We start from the raw sequence: 21,920 nt of genomic DNA on the forward strand, positions 1-21,920 counted from the left end.
TTTAAACACTGATGACTAATTGCATTTATGTCGTCATATCTATTGCGATTGTTTGGAATTTGACTATGGGGTGATGTGTCCTTTCAACGTCATTGTGCATGATATTGCTCACGTCTTCCCAACACACAGTTCAAAGACCCTAGATTACTAACGTGGTCAAAGGGAATCCATCCCCCCCATCCCTAACAAAGGAAATCCATTCTACCACACACACACACACACACACACACACACACACACACACACACACACACACACACACACACACACACACACACACACACACACACACACACACACACACACACACACACACACACACACACACACACACATGAAGTTGACCCTTGATGATAAAGAGTAGACCATCAACCCCCCCAAAAACAGAATCATGAAACACAGTTAGAGGATACGTCTAACGAGAACATAATGTTGTTAATTAAAAGCTTAAATATGTATGTTGGTGATTTTAGTTTTTTCTTTGTTATATTTGTTAACATCATTATGACATTGTGAAAGAAACGAGACTGAAATTCTGTTTGTGTGTGTTTGCATTGGCAGTGTGTGTATGTGAGTTGGGCACAGTGTGTGTTAGGCACAGTGTATGTGCTTGGATGTGTGTCTGTGTGTCCGTGTGTGTGTGTGTGTGTGTATGTGTGTGTTCACGAGGAGGGAGTCAGCTGCCTGTTGGTGTTCAGAAATTGCCTTCACATGAGCATCTAATGGCTCTTATTCTATTTCCAATCAGCAGGAGCCACAGCAAACGTCTCGTGTCTCAGCTCCCACTTTCTGTCTTCTCTCTCTTTTTTTTGTCCCCTCCCTTTCCCGCTTTCTTTCCTTCTCTCTATCTACATCTGTCTTTCTCTCTCCACCCTCCCTCACATTCACTACCATTCCTTCAATCAGTCCACCCTCTCTGTTTTGGTTTTCTCTCTATCTTACTCTCTCTGTTCCTCCTCTTCTTCCTTTCACTCGTCTTCTCCCTCCCCTTCTCCCTTCCTCCCTCTTTCCTGCTGTATCTCTCTTTCCCTTCTGCTCTCATTCACACACTCCCTCTCCCTCACTCACTCATTTTAACTCTGAGAGTACGGGTGTTCCAGAGTTCACTTGTGTTAAGGAGTTTATCCTGTGCTCTCAGTGGACCTATGGCTCTTGACAAGAAAAGCAATGGACTGGACAACTTTGCCTTCACAGTAAGTAGGAAAACCACTCATTATGTCTTTAAACAGAAATCCTCTAGACATTAGACTGTGAAAGTGTAAATTAAATCAGATAATAAAGGTTGAGAGTCTGTGAGCTGAACTTTATTTGGTTAGTAAACTCTGTTCAGCACTTAGCCTACCTGTTGTCAGAGGAACAGGAGTGTTGTGGAGTGCTCTCTTCCAGAAGAGCGGAGTGTTTGTGAAAGCTGACTGAAGGGAGACTAAGTGAAAATGGTGCCCTTTAACCGCGTGATCAGCCTGGAAACATTTGTTTTGGTGGTACAGATAAACGTTAACCAGTCCCTTACAACTAAATAAATGTGAACTGTTTAATAATGTTAGAGCTAATGTGTTTTTTCACATTAACTACTTAATTGAATTCTGCATGAATTAGTTTATTAGTTAATTAGTTTAGTGTACTGCATTAGTTGTTTTGGTTTTAATTATTTATTTGAATCATTTTAGTTTATTAATACCGAATTTAATGGCTTGTTCACGATAAGTTAGCAACACATAATAGTATTGTAATGGATTAATATTATTATTGTAATCTTGAGACACTCTTCTCACAGCCAACCCTCGAACAGGTGTAAATGTGTCGCAAGACAGACTTATGCTGCCGGTGTGTCTTGTACTGAGAGAGCATTGTGTATTAGTTATTTATGCTTTTATCATTTTAAACATCAACACCAGTGTACCAGTGTGTATTTGGTATTTGTGTGTATGTGTGTGTAAGTGTGCAGGTTTGGGTTTTTTAAACAACAGAATGCTTGGATGTGCCTTGAAACAGCATACCAGTAGCTGTCTGAGGTAGACTTCACTTACCATTATTCAATCTTTATGGGGCTTCAGTTGTTGGGAACTGGAGTTACAGTTTGAGTAATTGATATTATGAAATGCTCACCCGACTATGCAGTCACTGTGCAATGTGCTAAAGGCTTATGGCGTTAGATTGTTAACTGAGTCACAGCCCAGGAACTCTGGTATTAGAAATGGGATGATTAACACCCTGTGTGGCATCCAGAAAGGGACAACCTGACATCCTGATTGCTTAGTGGTGTGACACATTTGAACCCTTTCGTCATTATGGGAGGCCTGTTGGCCTGGAGGGAAGGTTAAGTGTGGGGCTGATCATGTACTGGTCGGGGGTGATGTTGCATCATGAATTGTCAAAGGATTGCCATGCTCCTGCTGTTGCTGCATCTCGTTCTCGGTGGCTTGAATGGAAAGGCTGGCACATATTTACTGTGTCTGTTAGTTGTGTATCCTGTGCAGTACCTGGTGGTCTGAATATCAGTACCACCTCATTTTAGGATTGCTATGGAACGTCATCATAAGGATGGGTGGCAGATTGCAAAGTGGAAAATCACACTAGTTAGTGCTTCTACTGTTTGGTTTGGGAAACCTCCAATTTGGCTTGCTGAGCCTTGACTGCTTGTATGACTTGAGACAATACTGTTGTGCTTGTGCATCTTTTATCGTGTGGAAAGTTACTGCAGAGCGTCACTGTACAGGATCAGTTGAGTGTTATGTTTCAGTGTTGAAGTGCTGTAATCCCTTTTTTTGTACCACAGGTGGATGGAGCCGAACATTTCAGTGAACTCCCTGAAGGCAACGCTCTGTCTAAGGAGAATGACAGGGATAAGCTGGTCTACTGCGTGACAGACGTCCCTCCATGGTACCTCTGCATAATCCTGGGAGTTCAGGTACAAGGCATCAGCCACATTCTTGGCACACACTATGTACCTTAAGACCCAAAAAAATGCCAAACTGTCCTCAGGGGTTTCGATTTGCATTGGTGGCTAATTGATTAGATTTGTGAATGAGTAATGATTAGATTGAAACTAGCCTAGTTTCTTGTTAACCAGCTCATGAGTGTGCTTCTGGGCAACACATGTCCAAAACCTTCCATCTGAGAGCAACTGAAAAGGACACATTCATAAATGTAAGCTGTGTTTTACCCTGGTAGATCCAGTTTTTATCCTGCAGCATATTGTGCTGCTCTTTGGATTTTTTTTTTGCTCCCCACCATAGATGTGCCTTTGTCATAGATATTCACATTCTTGTGCTCTCTCCTTCTCAATCTCTGTTCTCCCTCCATCTTGCCTTCTCTTCTCTCTCTCTCTCTCTCTCTCTCTCTCTCTCTCTCTCTCTCTCTCTCTCTCTCTCTCTCTCTTCCATTCTCTTTCTTTCCTTTAGCATTGTCTGACTGCCTTTGGTGGGATCATAGCCATCCCGCTCATCCTGTCGCAGGGTCTGTGTCTACAGCATGATAGCCTGACTCAAAGCCATCTCATCAGCACCATTTTCTTTGTCTCTGGGATCTGCACCCTGCTTCAGGTCATGTTCGGAGTCAGGTGACACACACACACACACACACACACACACACACACACACACACACACACAAACACACTCACACACATACACACAGATGGGTCTTTGTTGAAAATATTTAAGGGGTACACCCTGTTGCATCTGAAACTCACATGAGCACTGAAGGTTGGTCTGGTGATGTGTGTGTGTGATGATTGTTCGAAAACTGGATTTTGGAAAGTGTGGTTGTTGAGGGTGATTTGTAAGGATTAGGTGTTTTAGCTTTGTTTTGCTAACCTCTCTACCAGACAGTTCAGCCAGTTAGTAAATGTCAGTTAGTAAATTATAAAGGTTAAAGACATGAGGCGGCAATACGTCTTTGTAGTGTGGTCAGTCAGTTAGCAAAAGTCAGTTAGTAAATGATAAAGGTTAAAGACATGAGGCGGCAATACATCTTTGTAGTGTGGACGTTTAGCAGCTTGATTATTAGAAGAATGAGCTGATTGGAAACGCTTATACTGATAGTCCATGACCAATATAGATAACATTCACCTGACAGTGCATATTCCAGTTAAAGATGTCAAAGATCAAAGAAAGCCTATCACAACTGCAATGCTAGTGCACTCGTGTTGATTGGAGCAGGTTGTAGCTGCTGGTTACATAGAACTCCAAAACACAACAGAATTATTTCAATGCTAAAATCCAGTTGATGAATGGAAGAGGTGGATTACCCTGGTCGCTACTAATCCTTATCAACATCTTGAAATGTGACCAGAGTGAAAGTGAGTGGAAGGAACTGGTGCCCCACATACTTGAACTATGTATGTTTGTATTGAGCTATAAAGTGTTATCAATAAAAAGGGAATGAATTTACTTTACATCAGTTTGGTAGATACGTCAAATGAGCTAAATCACATTCATGGTAAAGCTATCCATGGGTTAGACCCAAGAGAACCACTGACCTGAAACTCTGAGAATGTGAGCCAAGTATATTCTACTGCATACTGTTCTACTCTTCCAATAAACCCTGTGTTACGATAAGCTAAACCCAATTGTGTGTGTGCGTGTGTATGAGTGTGACTCAGTGACCTAAAAAGTGCATGTATGCACACTCATATCAGAGCCGCAAACCATAAACCACCACACAATTTTCAGCAATATGGCATGGTTGTCTCAATTGTGTAGTGAAATGTAAAGGAAATGACCATGTCTGTAAAGAATATGTAGAAACTATCCAATTGTAAATATTAACAGAGTAGCACTGTTTTAAAAGGCCATAAAGTCAGATTTACCTACCCTGTACCATAAACTTAGTTTAGCCACAGAAAACTATAGCACTCTAAAACATGCCTAAGTTGGATGCGATTGTGATTGAACTTGGCGTTGCAGAGAGCAGAGGTCTAACCTGGCAGAGGTTGGAATCTGAAATAGGATTAGAGTGGACTTTGAATCTTATTAGAGCCTAATCTTGTGCCTTGTAATTCCACATTCCATAGGCTTGTCTTGAGTAGGTTTGTGTTTCGTTGTGACAATGTGGAGCCCATGTGTGAGTGTAAGCACTGAAGTACATGTCCCGTTCAACTCTCGTCAAAGAAAGATGTCTGGATGTCTATCAACTGATTGGAATACTGGAATTGCAATATAAAACCTGTGGGATGGGCAGGGCAGAGCAGGGCAGGGCAGGGCAGGGCAGCAGAGATCAATGTAGATAAGACAGGAAAACAAAGATAGACATAGATAGTGCAAGATAAAGGTCATGTGTACTACTAACCAATAAACAATACTCAAATTGGTTTCACCTTAAATTAACTTGTCATGCTGTAAATTCCACATTTTGAATTTTACTTTAAATAAAGTAATATGATACAGATTCAGAGCTTTATGTGATGAAAATGGGATGTGTTGTGTTAAATTTCTCCTAGCTCTCCATCTGAAGTACACTGCATTAACCTGCAGGAATCTTGATTGGAGAGCCATGGCGGCTCACATCTGTTCATGGGATTTGAATCAGCTAGTTTCTTAGTGGCTCAAATCTGATCTCACACAACAATGTGCTGCGATTCACATGAGTGTGTTAGGGTGGGTCAGCCCAGGAGCTCCACTGTGGCTGGGCCTTTTTTTCAGTCTCAAAGAACCCTTTTTTATGTCTAAAATGGACAGTTATGGACATGCATAAAAGGCTGCTGTTTGGCCGTTCAGTAGACTAGAAATCATTGCAACCTGAGGGACTTGTGTAAAGCAGACCCTGCTTGGATTCCATGTGATGCTGTTGGAACGGACATCTCAGGTCAAGCCCTTTAAGGCCACGTCATTGCAACTTTTCTCTGAGGAGGTCACAAGCAATTAAGTACACTTCGATGATGCATTCTTTCGGAGTTTGTGTCTGTCATTATGTATTTAGGATGACTGACAAGAAAGAGAATGAGGGCTACAAGCAGTCCCCTGTGGTGTGTTTTTGTAGTTAGATTTTGTCGTAGAATTGCTTTTATCTCCAGTTCAGTGATGTAACAAGTAACCTTTGTAGAGCACTTTGTTATATCACAGGACTGGACTGGTTGTAAACATTATGTTCCATTAGTAGGTTTGCTGGTTTGATTTGAGCTGGGAAATCAGGGCAACGTAGGCCACTGATTTGATGGTTGAAAAATATTTTAGTGATTGGTCTTTATAATGAGTTATTATGTGGTACCTGCACATGGGTGATCTTTTGCATTAAGTTGAGAATAGGAGGGGCCACCAACTGTCTCTATGTGAAGATGCCTTGTGATTGGCTAACCCAGAAATGCTGTAATTTCTCTGATAGGTTGCCCATTCTGCAAGGCGGGACGTTTACCCTTCTGGCCCCCTCCATGGCACTGCTCTCCATGCCAGAGTGGGCCTGCCCAGCCTGGACCCAGAATGCCACGCTGGTCAACACGTCCTCTCCCGTCTTCATCAACGTCTGGCAGAGCCGCATGCAAGTTGTAAGTGTACATCATTATTGTATAAGTGTACATTAAGTGTACATCATTGGGTCTGTGGGTATTCGGCCATCAGTAAAATCAAGGAAAAACAAAGTCAATGGACTCTTTATCATAAATTCTGAATGCAGAAACTACAATCCCTTCAGTACTGTGTGTGTACTGTAAACTAGGTTAACTATGCCTGAATTAAACTTTTTCAAGTTTTCATTCTTGTAATTAGACCCTTTTAAGGAGTACGATCACAAATGGTGGTAGTTTGATTGCTGTTCTCATAAATAACAGATTAAGAACAGATTAAGACTTGATACCCAAGTAGCAGCAGATGTATGATTGGGCCCAGTCCTGATCTGATGGACATTGTCTGTTGCCAGTGCGTTTCCAACTGTGGATGTGTGTGTGTGTGTGTATGTGTGTGTGTGTGTGTGTGTGTTCCCACAGCTGCAGGGCTCCATCATGGTGGGCTCCCTCTTCCAGGTAGTGGTGGGCTTCTCAGGTATGATTGGTCTCATCATGCGCTTCATTGGGCCCCTCACCATCGCTCCCACCATAGCCCTCATTGGCCTCTCTCTGTACGATTCAGCTGGCATGAATGCGGGCAACCACTGGGGCATTGCTGCCATGTAGGTAACACATTGCGAGAGCTTTATTTGTTTCCATGCAAGAAGCCTTAGTTCCTCATTTGTCTTCATTCAAGAACCCTTTTTGTGGGTGTCTTAATTTGGTCCATACCAGACACCTTAAAAGTCCTACTTTGAACTGTTTGACCAAATAAACTGTAAAGACCCCCCTTATGCTTTCAGTCATAAGAGTTCAGAAAGTATTGATGCAAATGCTTTCTAAGCTCTCCATGTTACTTTGATTGTGATAACATTTGTAATCAGTCATTCAAAACATTTGCTATCAGTAATCGAAAGTTCATTGACATTTATGATTAGGGTGCATCTAAAGGGTTTACAACAATTCTGATCTTCTGAAATCCATATTTTTTCTCCCCCCCCGCCCTCAAAGGACAACCTGCTTGATCATTCTGTTCTCTCAGTACCTCCGACATATTCCCGTGCCGTTTCCTACCTACAATAAAACCAAGAAGTTTCACACAACCAAGATGTATATTTTTCAGATTCTTCCTGTAAGTCTGCATTAAAGGTCACATTCCCTGCTAAAATGCTAAAGATTTACTTCAGAAGCTACAAAAGTGGACTACAAAAGTAAATAGATGTATATGTTCTTCCACCTTTATTTACTCAATGATAGATGGATTTATTTGAATACCTCATTCAATAGATTACTACTTAAAGGCACCCAGTGCAACTTTATGTAAACATTCAATGAAAAATAAACATTCAATTTCTAGTCTTTTTTACACGTAGTAGGTTTCAATAACTCCATACCATTACATATCGACATTCAAGGAGCAAAGATGAGACGTCGTTGTGTGGTGAGAACTGATAGAAAATCGTAAACAACAACAATCGCCGGTGGGGAGAATCCATTTTTCCATTGACTGGAAGCCTGCTTTATTTATTGTAGGTTACAAAAAATAAAGAAAATGGCGGCGATTGTTGTTGTTATCGATTTTCTATCAGTTCTCACCACACAACAACGTCTCATCTTTGCTGCTTGAATGTCGGTATGTAATAGTATGGAGTTATTGAAACTTACTACGTGTAAAAAAGACTAGAAATTGAATGTTTATTTTTAAGCCTCGAAAGTTGCACTGGGTGCCTTTAACTAGTAACTAAAAAACCTAAACGGAAAGACAGTTTTAGATAAATCATGGGAATGCCTGTACTAAGATGGTAGTCACTATGTTGCTTAACTCTTTTTTTTTTTTTCGCACACAGAATACTGAGTCAATTGAACAGATATATCAGAGAGACAATTAGGCAGGACAGGAGCTCAATTCCTATAGTACATACTTTTAATGCACATACTTTTAATGCAGATTGACTGTAGCATCTCAATGTAGTATTTGTTCCTCTGAAATCAAAATATTTCATTTGAGTGTGACTCTTTTATATCCTGTAGGTGCTCCTTGGCATCACACTTTCCTGGTTCATCTGCTACGTTCTCACCGTCTCCAATGTTCTGCCCTCCGACCCCTCCCAGTATGGTCACTTGGCACGTACTGACATAAAGGGAGACGTCATAGGCCAAGCACCTTGGTTCACCTTTCCATACCCAGGTAATGATGCCAGCGAGCAACTCTTAAGACAAGTTTTCAACAGCCTTGATTAGTTTGTAGTAATCTCTGTCACATGCCCTTGAGGATTCTCTTTAACAGATTTGATTAAATACGTAAGTTCTTTCACATATTTGGATAAAAAAATAATAATTACAAAAGCACATGCTTTGTGAAATATAGATGCATTGTTCTTTGGCCAGGGAAACAAAATCATGATTGCACTTGAAATCCTCTAACATAATCCACATTCTTTCCCTCAATCCCATTCTCAGGTCAGTGGGGGCTGCCAACTGTGAGCCTGGCGGGTGTGTTTGGGATCCTGGCAGGGGTGATATCCTCGATGATTGAATCTGTGGGCGACTACCATGCCTGTGCCCGTCTCTCTGGGGCCCCTCCTCCGCCTAAGCATGCCATCAACAGGGGTATTGGCATGGAGGGTTTGGGGTGCCTGCTGGCAGGGGCCTGGGGTACGGGCAACGGCACCACGTCCTACAGTGAGAACGTCGGGGCTCTGGGCATCACTAAGGTGAGGGACAGAGAGAGGGTTGGTATCACTAGGTCTGTAAAAAAACCATACCTGCACGATAAATCTGTGCTAAAGAGCTTGTATACACGTTTCATACTAAAATGGCATAATGCCCTTCTTCAGGCAAGGTAGGTCATATGCAATTATATTTTTGTATGTTACTGTTTATGAAAAGGGCCATTATTATGTGTGTTAACACACTGTGATCGCGAAAAATGAATTTAAACATGACTTAAATGGGCTGTTGACTGAATGTAGTAGCCAGAGATGGGCGTTTCTCAGTTGAGGTTGACAGCATTTCCGAAGCTCATTTAACAAGATAATGAAAAAAAACACTTTATTGGCAGATTTTTGAACTTTGAACTTTGTGTGAAACACTAAGCACAACTATTGCACAACACAGCACAAAACATCATAATGGGATGCACCACAACAAAAAGTTCAGTGTCACAAAAAATAAAACAACAAGACAAAGTAACACTTGTTTGATTAGTACATGCACATTATTATATCAATGTACATAAGTACTTTATTATATCAATGAACATAAGTACATTAGTGAAGATAAGGGGTTTATCATGTATAATCATGTAGAGTAAGTAGATTATCTTAATTGATTTGCATTACCTAAAGCCTTGTAATATTTTTTCATAAAAGTGCCCGGTGTGTAGAATAATCCACTGTGAAATCCTATAGTTCTTTTAAAGCTATCATCTCACTGTGTTAATACAGAGCTATCATCTGTGCAGGTGGGCAGTAGGAGTGTGATTGTTGCCAGTGGTTTCCTCATGGTCGTCATGGGGATATTTGGCAAAATCGGAGCCATATTCACCACCATCCCCACCCCTGTGGTCGGAGGGATGTTCCTGGTCATGTTCGGTGTCATATCTGCTGCAGGAGTCTCTAATCTCCAGGTGAGCTGCTGTTAGCCGTTACCGTGGCTGCACATCATAAAGACAAGTTTGCTTTCTTCCGGATCATGTGCAGGTGCATGATCTATGTATGACGACAACGAACCTGTCCACACATATAGTGCTGCTTAATTTTTTGCTGAGGGTAAGGACAGACACATGACCCTCATAAAAACCTGTTGTCGTGTGCTTTTGACAGTACGCTGACATGAACTCCTCCCGCAACATCTTCATCTTTGGCTTCTCCATGTTCACTGGACTGGTCATTCCCAACTGGATACTCAAAAACCCCGGAGCCATTGCAACAGGTATATCCAAAATGGTACAATTGTATTGGATCCAGGTTTGAATAGGGTTACAATAAGATGAACACTGAAATAAATCTCCTTTTTCCTGCATTGCTGCTTACTTCATGTGTAAATACTGTTCTAGTATAACATGTATCTAGGCTTGCATTTTGAAGCACTGGATACCTGAATATTTAAGTGAAGTAGATGTAAGTGTGTATAGATGTATGTTTTTCTGATATGGTAAAGCAACTATGAGTGCTGAAAAGTGAGTTGGCACAAATACAACCTATTAGGATTAAAAGTATAGGATTCATTTTATTATTATGACAATAATGAGAAAGACCTCCCAAGTAAAATGGTCCTGTGTCTCCCTCAGGTGTTGTTGTGATAGACCAGGTGCTACAGGTGCTGCTGACTACCAGCATGTTTGTTGGTGGCTTCTTTGGGTTCATCTTTGACAACACCATCCCAGGTCAGTTTTCTTAATGGTTCAACATAGCTGTATTATTCCACATAGAAACTATTTTGGAATGGACCTATCAGGTCAGGTCACCTTACAGGTCATCAGATGGGGTTGGATATAGTCAAGGGTGCTCTTCTATCCGGGATTGGTTTTCTGTTTAATCTGTTTAACAAATGGCTTAATAGCCAAGAACTGATAATAATGATTGATGCAACAAAGAGCATGACTACCCAATTTAGTTATGCATTCCAATGTGAATATCACGTGCAAGCATTTCACTGTTCAATGACCAATTCCTTGGATTCTTACAGCATTAAAAACAAAAGGGTCTCTTCTTATCTGTTTTTTCTTTCCTCGTTCCTCCCCCTCTCACAGGCACCAAACGTGAGCGGGGCATCATCTCATGGAACAAGGCTCATGAGGAGGACTCCAACATCACCATTGAGAGTGATACGGTGTACGGCCTGCCCTTTGACCTCACTGCTCGCTTCTTCTCCTCGTCCTGCCTGCGATACGTCCCCTTCTGCCCTTCTCCAAGCAGCAGCCCGTCGGAGGGCACCCCATCCGAGGGTACCCCAGAGAGCTCAGATTCCCTGGACGTCCTCAAGGATGCTGCCAAGAAAGACCCCACACAAATCATAGCCTCAGTGGCCTTTTAATAGGTGTGGTTGCCCCCTGTGGTTTGGGCTGGAATGGCAACTCAGGCAGCTGACTGGGACATTCAATTCAGCTTGAAAGGATCCCTGGTCCAATGTGTTTCGCTCGTGTCAACAGAATATTTTATAGTGCTTTCAGATTTTTTTTATTCTTAATGGACATTTGCCTAGTCTGTGTCCTGGCATTACCAAATGTTATTGTAAGTCTTTTTTGTTATAGGAAATTATTAATTTTCCTTTGAAAAGTGTATAGTAAAGTATATTAAGTATAACTTTATTAAAGTTACTTCTACTCTGTACAAATTATTTTGTTTTGGTGCTGTTAAATAGGTTTAAATAGAGTTTTAACATCATCAGGCACTATGAAAATAATTTCCTGAAACAAGATTCAGGATATTTCACTAATGCAATAAAATGTAATGTATTTTGTATAGTTCTACACACATGTATGTGATCTCTTTTGTAGTCATTGTAATTTTGGATTAAAGCTGATTGTGCAATGGTGGCCAGTTCTTTATGGTGAACATGGTGTAGGATACAGTTCTCATTAAAACAGAAGAAAATCTAATGAGCAACGTCATACACAAATAATTTGTCTGTGATAAAAAAAAAAACATATGGCCATTTTTATCCAGATTCTATGGCTGTTGTTCACCCAAAATAATCAAGCTCTAAAACCAGATCTCTTGATTTGGTTCTATAATCCTGAAGGAGGATCTAGTGTCCCATGCAAGTGACCTGACATTAAACACAAGCGATCATTCATAGTCATTTAGCCGCGAGGTCTCTTTTAATGGCCCTGTAGAGCTCTACAAGCGACTCGGCCCAGAGGTCCCTCTGGTGGCGGCTGGCGGCCTCTGCAACGTGATGGGCAGTGTACACCATCGTCAGGAGAGTGCGTTCAAAGTCCTCCCGTCTCAGTGTGGCGCTGTTGTCAAGCTGCGTGAGGGCTGAGGTCAGGCGCCGTATGTCGGTCAGCTTCTTGGGCAGGAGGTCCTGGCAGATGACCTCCAGTGTGTGGGTGTGTCGCAGAGATGCCAATTCCTCGTCATGGACATGAAAAGGGCCTCGCTCGTCAGGAAAATCAAGCCCTGCGTGTAATATCTGTTGAGTAGGAGACATAAAGACCAGGCATGAAAGCCACTCAATTAAGTCAGATATGTATCTGTATACACAACAGTAGCTGTTATGATCATCACAGTCATACGATTGAAAGAATTCAAACACATACGCTCTCTATCACTTTCCCCACATATAGCTGGAAATCCCATCCTTTGATGTTTTTACACATGAAAAAGTAACATTTGTCATCACTAATTCATGATCATTCATCTGTTATATCACTATGGAATGTATTTAAATGTATTTGAGGGAGGCAGGACCAATCTTTGAACAGAACCAATCTTTGAACAGAACCAATCTTCAGCAGAAACTAATGAATTACATTTATATTACATACATTTATATTACTTATATTCTTTGTCAGGAAGAAACTCTACCTCATACAAAAGATCAGCATCTTTGATAGATTTCTGAAAGACAGGATTCACCAGTGCTGCTGTCTCTCTCCTCACTCTGTGCGGAGCAGGATAGAGAGCTGAGAGGGACAAACAGATAGATGCTCATACATTAACATGTCACCATAATCAGTGATGTTCTCAGCATTATCCATCAAAGCATTCTGCTCTTATCTAAAATGTATTTGGCAATAAGCCAGACTGACATTAAATACAGCAAGACGCATGATACAGTGAAGATTTGGTATTTTGTAGAAAAGGCTGTAGCCTTCTGTGACATGTGCAGTATATTACTGTAATATTGTTTTGCCAGTGTGTCTTATAACCATTATGAAGAGGCTAAGCTGATCCCAGAACAGCACAGGGGCCCTCAGTACACTTGATATCTCTTTGATGTGGCCAACACCCATAGAGATCTGGCAGACAACACAAAGGCCCTGATATCAAAGAACTCATGTGCTGCCAATTTTGGGAGCTGAAACCTGGGCCTGCTTTCCATAACCCTGAGAGTGAGCCTCTGTGTGGACCGTTATGCAAGCCTGATAAGATGCATAGTATGTAGTTTGTCCTGTTGACTGGAACAGGCTGGAAGCCGTAGGAGAGTAGTCTACCTCTGAAACGGCACTCCCTCCTGCTGGCGAACTCATATTTTCAGATTGGACAGATTTGTTATTGTAACAAGAAACAAGGAGAGATCACTAAAGCTGATACATTCCTAAATCATTTTACTCTACCAAAACAACAGTGTGGATATTTGGTGACTGTCGTATGAGTCACTTGATATAACATGATATAAATGTGACATGATATAAATGTGTTCTTTGTTGGTATATGACCCTGGTGTTGGCAAGTGGCACTCCGCACAAGCTTACAAATTCTAGCCATTCTCCATTTTGCATCCGCTTGTTATTCTCTCGCAGGCGTTACAGGCATATATATTTAAAGTGCAACCTATATGGGATTTATAGTGATTTTAAATATACCATTTTAAATATGCAACTTTTGGTAACATACAAACTTTATAACTGCAAATGACAACACAATAGCTGATATGGCCAAAACATCTCTGCCTTTCTTCACTTCCCCGTTTCCATTTTTAGGAGAAAGTGGAACCATACCTTCTAGACATTCCAGAACGTTCTGGACAGCCTGTTCTTATTGGGTCACAAGTGGCTTTTCCCTGCTGTGAGTGCTACTATGATTGAGCGATTATAAGAAAAGTTGTTTCCAAGAGAGACATTCAGATAGCAATCAAATATATGGATATAAGCAGGAGTTAGCGGGTTAATGCTACGATAATATTTTGAAAATATGATGATGACAATCTTTCATCAGTATTGGTATTAATGTATCCAAGGGAATTGTAAGAGAAGAAAACACATGATATATGTGACCTATGTACCTCTAATGTTCTGTGACATGCGGCCGGTGGCCTTTTGAAGGTGGATGTGGTTCACTAGACATAAATCTCTGAAGCGGTTGTTACTAACTTCTATGATCTCAAAGTAAACAGTAAGAGATCAAACCATTACCATGGAAACCGCTGTTGGAGTGTGTTTCAATACAAATACCTGATTTAACATTTCTCGCTTTAGAACGAGACACATCAGTGATGGAAGGATATTAAGGAATACTTTAGAGGTGACGTAAAAGTTTTATAGACTCCTGGTCCTCGGTAGAGAAACTTAACTAGCTGAAACAGGAATGATTTATAATGGAGGAATAAATCATTCATATGACCCCTCATTGCAGGTGTCCTTGACAGATTTTTCACAAATGCTTCATCCTTACTGTCCAATCCAACCCAATGTATTTTTCATAAGTCTGTCCTAACATTAAGTATCAATCATCGATCTGGTTTAGGGACTTAGTCACTCTGTGGGCAGCGATGGTGTTTTCATTCTTTTGGGCCTGCTTATTTCCTGCCACACATTTGGAGTCACTTTCCCGTCTCTATATCAGAAGAATGTGGGAACGGCTCAGCCAGTAGCTGTCGGTCAAATATTCAACACATATGTTCTCTTCACCAAAACATCTTGCTGCAAGACACTAGTTACAGAGCAGTGTTTAGGAATCAGATCACAGTGGCTAAATAAAGTAGAAACAGGACATCAACCATGCAGCCCAGGTTTCTTCAACGGCTCTATAATTCTCCGTTTTTTTTATAAGTGGGAATTGATGGCTGAGAATCAGTTGACAGGTGACATTGTCCAGGGATACTGTTAGGGAATCCATAGAACAGCATGTGATTATACAAATCAGAAGCTTAAAGGTCATCAGACAGTCTTGCCCATAGACTCTTCTATTATCAGACTATATCAGAGAGGGAGAATATTGACAACCCAGTGCAAGCTCAGCTGTGTGGCATTAGGCCTTGAGGAGTCCTAAAACACAAATGATCGTGAGCCTCACATTCTACAAACAGATGATAGACTGATAGACAGTGCTGATGTGTGTCGATTTAGACATGGATCAGTAGGCTTGTCCACTCGCTCATTTGCCACTGAAGTGTCTGCGTTGACACATATAGCTCTGTGTTCAGACAGTCACATATTTTATTTTATTTAGCGTCAAAACTCTGACAAATATCTAAACAGGCAATGCTAAGAAACTAAATGTGTCGGTCTAGTTATGCCTGAAATACTGTCCCAACAAATCTCATATCCATCTGTGAACTGTGAGGCTTGGGGCTTGGGCATCAAAACAGAACAAAGATGCATTGTTTGCCTGGTACCAAAAAACATCAGCATTCAAAATACAAGTCTGGTAAGGATTTAGAGAGACATCAACATGGAAATGAGAACCATCCACATGACTCTAAATTGAAGAGAAACACATTTAAATGACTAATCTTCCTATTTTTAACTGTGGAGGTGTTGCATAAACGTACAAAAACAATTTAGCACAAACCATTGGCACCATCTATAGATATGGAAGTCTGCACATACTCAGACGTCTCACACAGGTGGGGGGTGGTTAGGAGAATATACCCCACCGCCTAAATGGAATGTGTCACAGTTTTCTTTTTAACCGAATTGTACGTTTAGAATCAGGTGGTACCATCTTTCCATTTTCCAGTATGAGTAATCTCCAGGCAAGCAGAGAATGAGAGAGAGGCATATGTTAAAGACATTGTCGCTGATATTTGAGCTCTAAAAATAACATTACATTCTTGAGCAACCAGAAGAATACCCTTTCTGAATTTATGAAATGCCAAGTTGCAACGGTGAATAAACGTAACTGTTCTCTAACACAAACTTCATGACACACCCTGAGAGCTGCTCTTTGTAAATACAACCTGACTCGTTAGGAAACTTGGTAAAGCATTCAAAATCCCTAAGATTCAGCTGTCAGTCAGACAACCACAATACCACTAATAACATCCACAGCCGGGCAGAGGAGATATTAGTAGTAGATAAGGAGTCTTACCTCTATACTGGCGGTGAGTGGAGCAGATGAAGAAATCACACTGGAGGAGAGTGAGGATGAGGAACCATCTGTGTGCCATGCTGAAGTCAGCCAAAGCAGGTAGAGAGAGAGGGGTAGCCTTCTCCACACTCCACTTGCTACAGGCACCACAGCTCAGAGCAAAAGCCCCAACATGGTATGGTCCTCTACTGAAAGACACCACAGATCAAAACAAAAGCCCAAAACTGAAAACTTAAAAGCCCAAACTTAAATCCCCCAAACACCATAGGCCAAAATAACAGCCCCTACAAAAAAACTAAATCACAGACTTCTCTTCATCATCAGCACACTAAATGTCTTTCGCTTCTCTTTTCTTATTGTTCTTTTCTCTCTGTTGCTGTCTCACTCCTTATCCCAACTCTCCTTCTCTCTCTCTCTCCCTCTCTTTTACCCAGCCAGGGCTTTCTGTTTGTCCCTCCATCTGGATCTCATCAGACTAGGCATGAGGCAGTGCTGGTGCTCTTTGCTGATGGTTATCCCCATAGTTCAGGGGTATCCAATTAAAATTCTAAGGGGTCCAGTTTTAAAAATGTTCCTCAAGCTTGGGTCCGGAGGTCTATCACACATTTTGTATGACCGTTGATTTCACTGATATAGGACTGCATGTGTATTATGTACCAACAGTCAAGGCGTGCATTATGATTCAGGGGCATATTTAGCCAATATAAGTACTAGGCGCTATGTAGTAGCCTATCTGTTTGATCAACAACTGACTATCAGATCAAATGAAGGTCTACATTTCAATAATATTTCAACAGTGTTTATTGTGTTTTTCCATATTATTAACATTAAACATAGTGTCCAGCATATTCCCTAGCAAAGTTTCAGCTACAGCACTCATGCACTCGTTGTTGGGCAGTGAATGAATTAGTCAGGATGATGGTAGATCGGGCATACTGGGCTTTAAGATCATGTATTTTCTGTGCTCGCAGTTCGGATTTGAGAGGGTTATTTTGATCAAATTCTTTGTGCTTCATATCGTAGTGGCGTTTCACGTTGACGAGTGCCACCGTCTCAGAGCATATCAGGCACACAGGCTTACAGCTGCGCGCAGGGAGAATGAACATGTACACTTCTGTCCACTCCTCTTTTAAAGCTCGGTTCTCGCTGTCTACCTTTCTCTTCTTAGAGCATGCCATCTTTCTCTTCAACCGCGAACTGCAATGTATATTTCCCTCTCAACTGTCACGAACTATTTTCTTCAGTCAATTTGTCTGCAGTTCGTGCGTGCCGTGCACCAGTCCCACAGCTCGCAGCTAGCTTTAATGTAAAAGCGAGCCTGTGCTGCGTAGAGTAGCCTATGCTATCATCTGATTGGCTACTGGCATTATACAGTTTAAACAAAAGCATAGCCTACAACAAAGTTATGGTTAATTTAATGTATTTAACGGGTTTGTAAAAGTCACACATCAGCTGTTAAAACCGCTTTTTTTTTTTTTTTTTTGCAATTGTGTCTCGGTCCGGAGACGACGTCAGTTGGGTCCGGACCCGGACCGCGGTCCGCCTATTGCCGACCCCTGCCATAGTTCTATTATTCACACACCAACACCTGGGTCACCTGTAGATCACTGCAGCAGTGAGGTGATCTCTCTCTCTGGATGCTCATTATTTGTCAGCATGGTCATTACTTCTGTCATCATCATCTATTGTGTATCTACAATGAAGGTATTATACTCAGACAGGGGTCTTTGGAATCTTCCACTTTTATTGCTAACATAGTAAAATTAACTGAGCTTATAACAGGTATATCTGATTAGAGGGTGCTCCAGGATCTCGCGAGAGAATGTATACAGTTCTGTATATCCAATCACAACGCCAGGTCAGAGGTCATGGTATAACACATTAATACAAAATAAAACTATCATCATCATCACCACCACACAATCACCACAATCATTCCACAATCATTAAATAACACATTTTCTTGATTCTTTAATTTTCTGCATACTGTTGAGGTATTGTACATTTTCCCATTATTTAATTCATCATAACACAGATCTCTTTAGAGTTGCAAGTTGCATCTCTCAATGATGGTTTCTCAAATGTAGGAGCTGAGATCTAACAAGTCAGTTCATGTTCCGTGTGCGTGTGGGCCGAAAGAGTTCAGTTCCGTGTGTGTATATTATCCCTACGATTATTTCTACCCAGGTAGGTGAAATACCGTGTTCAGGTTCTCATCTGGTGTCGGATGTCTTCTGTGAACAGATCCTATGGTAGGCCGCGCCACTCGCTTCCACGACCATCCACAGTCTCACTGGGCTGGGCTCGCCATCACAAACTCTTTCAGACTCTAGTTTTTTTTTTAAAGTGAATACTAATAAGTATTATGTTCTTAGGGTTTCAAATATGAAACCTCATTAACTTCTTTTCTTGATGTACATTTTAATTGAATATATTCAGTATAAACAATAACTAAGCATATAGGCTACTTAGATTACAATTAGATTAATGCCATATATTGCATCAACAGCTAGTGAGCATTTTAGCATTAACAAATTACTTATTTCCCCCCCCTACATATTCCTTTTTATAGACATTGACATTCAAAATACATATTTAAAGAACATTAAAATCACAATATAGATCTATTATAACCATTTAGGTACCGAATGGCTTAAATAGCAAAAGAATAAGGTAATCATATGGTGTCCCTTTATGATCTCATCATGGCTAGCAATAAAACAGACTAGCAACAAAAAGTGGTTCACTCACCGGAGTTACCAACACTTCAAACTCACCAGAACTTTCTTCTCTCACGTTTACAGATGAGATTCTAATAAAAAAAAAGTATTAACTTTGATAAATGGAAATAATACAAAACTTTGAATAATCTGTGGCGTTTTAAGGCAACAGTTGTTAGTTGTAAGTCGGTTCAAGGACGCGTTTTCCAGACGAGATCTCAAAACACCATTTTTAGGCAGCAAGCAGCATCAGATGGTTACTGCACGTAGCCACTTTATCCTAGGGTTGTGCATAGTGCGCCCTCATTAGGGAGCAACATAATACTGCATCTCTAAATGGCATTAGTAATCTTGTTGTATCACATATTACAAATCCATGTAGGCTAAAGAGTAGCCAAAGATCGATATTTATTTGTTTAATATTATGATTCAAATTTGAATTTGGTTCATATGTCTGTCTACTATGAGAATATTGCTTCAAGTCCACAAAATGGCGAAAGACCACGATTTTCTTCTTGCAGAAACACCCAGTACAAGAAATGTGATATATGGAGAAAAAAATAAACCACAAAATCGATATGCTTGATATAATTCTATACTTAATTTGCTGCATTGTAAAATTTAAAGAAGTATAATAATATCAGATATGGCCCAAATATCGTGATAGTATAAAATCATCACCTCTAGTTGATATGGCTTACAGAACACTGTAGATATCATATAGTTAACTAATCGCCATTAGGTATGCCATGCCCAATTCAGTAATATCTCAAATCAGATTGACATTTGAAATTGATTGATGTAGTTCTAGTGTCAAATAAAGAAAATAAAACACTGGCAGCCCTAATGATGTCATTGACAGCTGGTAAATGGAACACTGATGTCACAGTGACAGGTTCTAGAATGTTAAAGTAGAACACATAGATTTTACATTAGAGACATGTTGTCAGTTGTATGAGCAAGGAGTTGAGAGCACACGTATACACTTTTAAGCAGCAGTTTTTGAGACATTGAGACTTTTTGAGACATATATCTTGTAAGAACTATCGAGTCCCCTTTCAGGTAAGTTATTTTATTGTGTTTAAAAAACAAATGGTAATGCTTAGTTTGGTAAGTTTCTTTTTAAAATAATATTATTATGTAAATTGTGTCTGCAATGGAAAGACAAGCATCATGGTGATATATTTGTTGTAAAGAAGGCTAACATTTGTCACTATAAGGAATATAAAGGCAGGCAAGATGAGTTGTGTATGGAATATTGTTAATTCCTTATAATCGGATCAAACAAGTCGCACCTAGGACACCTAGGAATGGATTAAAAGACTTAAATGAATGTGTAAGATTTCATATTCAATATGTATTTCTGTCTTGTTATAGGAAGACCTGAAAGCTGAGAGACTGTAGGGTTTCCCCCCTCACACTGTAAATCCTAGATCGATCAGGAGATGATGGAGGGAACCTCTAGCGGCGGTGCTAACAACGCATCTAGGCAGGCATCAAAGCCTAAGAAGGTATGAGGAGCAATATAATGCCAGTCAATAAGTCTTCAGTAAAGAATTAATGCATGTAAAAAAAAAAATGTTAATGTGCACAGTTACCAATACTTATGATTAGGAAATAATACTGTTTAATGGGATGCTGTATGGTTGCAAAAATGGTTTATTCAAAGAAGAAAACATCCGTAAAATAAACTGCTGTTTACTTGTGATAGCTGTGATAAAGAGGTGCACTTTTTTATAGTTGATGTGTTTGCCTTTTGAAGGCTTTAAAGCCCAAGATGAGGAGGGTAAGTAGAGAGGACCACACTAAGGAACATCGAGAGCTCAGCACAACAGATCACCATGCTCCCATTAGTGAGGAAGTCCGGGCACGATGGCAAAAGCAGGATGAGATGCGGCGCCAAGGCCGGGAACCTCTACAGGCATGCATTGATAAACATCTGAGAAAGATGGAGGAACAAGAGGTTGAGGACAAGATGGCTAGTCAGGTGATGGTGCTTGCTGAGCAGAACAAGATGGATATGAGCTTAGAAGAGAGGAGAAGACAAGGGAGGAAGGCGCTAAAGGAGTTTATAAGAGAGGTCAACATGCTGCTTGGACAAGTCCCCGCACCAGACTCGTCTGAGTCTGAGCCCGAAGATGTTTCTGTGTCAGATACACACACAACAGCAAGTGTATGGGAAGTGGAGCTGAAAGCCAGGAAAGCAATAAGTGGACACGACAGACTTAAGCAGGACAAAAGACAGCGTGATGTGGAGAGGGGGAGAGAGCTGGAGAGGAAGAGTGAGTTGAAGAAACTTCAGCGGGTGAAGCGAGAGCAGCAGGTAGTGGAAGAGAGAGGAGGGCAGCAGATGAACATCAAGGCGAAGCAGAAGGCAGAGAGACAGAGAGAGAAGGCAACACAGCAGGAGCAGGAGTTGTTCCATGACATCAAAAAATTAGTGCAAATCGTGTCAGGAAAAGACAAGAGACTGCACGATACGGTAAAGGACACTTTACACTCTAATATCTTATTTAGCTTATATACACACTGTACTTTGGACACTCAAATAACTTTCAGTACCTGAACCTGTTTTTGCAGAACATGTGAAGTTGTTTTTGCTTATTTAAAAAAAAAAAATGTTATGTATGTACTGTATTCATTTGGATGTGTTTTTATGTGTGTGCTTTATCTTTTTTCTGCTGCTGTTAACACCCAGATCTCCCCACCTGGGGATCAATACAGTGTTATCTTATTTTACAA

The 21,920-nt window shown here is 40.7% G+C and overlaps 2 protein-coding genes across 2 annotated transcripts; one reads left to right on the forward strand and one right to left on the reverse strand.

Annotated features, from left to right (window-relative positions):
* Window positions 1-2,522: 2,522 nt before the first annotated feature.
* On the forward strand, window positions 2,523-11,515 carry slc23a4 (solute carrier family 23 member 4; the record flags this gene model as incomplete). Its single annotated transcript, XM_080842959.1, has 12 exons — window positions 2,523-2,576; window positions 2,777-2,908; window positions 3,402-3,559; window positions 6,322-6,481; window positions 6,920-7,101; window positions 7,490-7,610; window positions 8,510-8,666; window positions 8,939-9,192; window positions 9,942-10,106; window positions 10,303-10,411; window positions 10,770-10,865; window positions 11,232-11,515. 12 exons carry the CDS (start codon window positions 2,523-2,525, stop codon window positions 11,513-11,515), a joined length of 1,872 nt encoding a protein of 623 aa, XP_080699085.1.
* Window positions 11,516-12,280: 765 nt separating this feature from the next.
* LOC308367741 (protein FAM180A-like) lies at window positions 12,281-16,537 on the reverse strand (the record flags this gene model as incomplete). Its single annotated transcript, XM_080841733.1, has 3 exons — window positions 12,281-12,616; window positions 13,012-13,109; window positions 16,459-16,537. The coding sequence occupies 3 exons, from the start codon at window positions 16,535-16,537 to the stop codon at window positions 12,281-12,283; spliced, it is 513 nt and encodes a 170-aa protein (XP_080697859.1).
* Window positions 16,538-21,920: the final 5,383 nt, after the last annotated feature.

This window comes from Sprattus sprattus, assembly GCF_963457725.1.
Source record: "Sprattus sprattus genome assembly, chromosome: 7".
Lineage (NCBI taxonomy): Eukaryota > Metazoa > Chordata > Actinopteri > Clupeiformes > Clupeidae > Sprattus > Sprattus sprattus.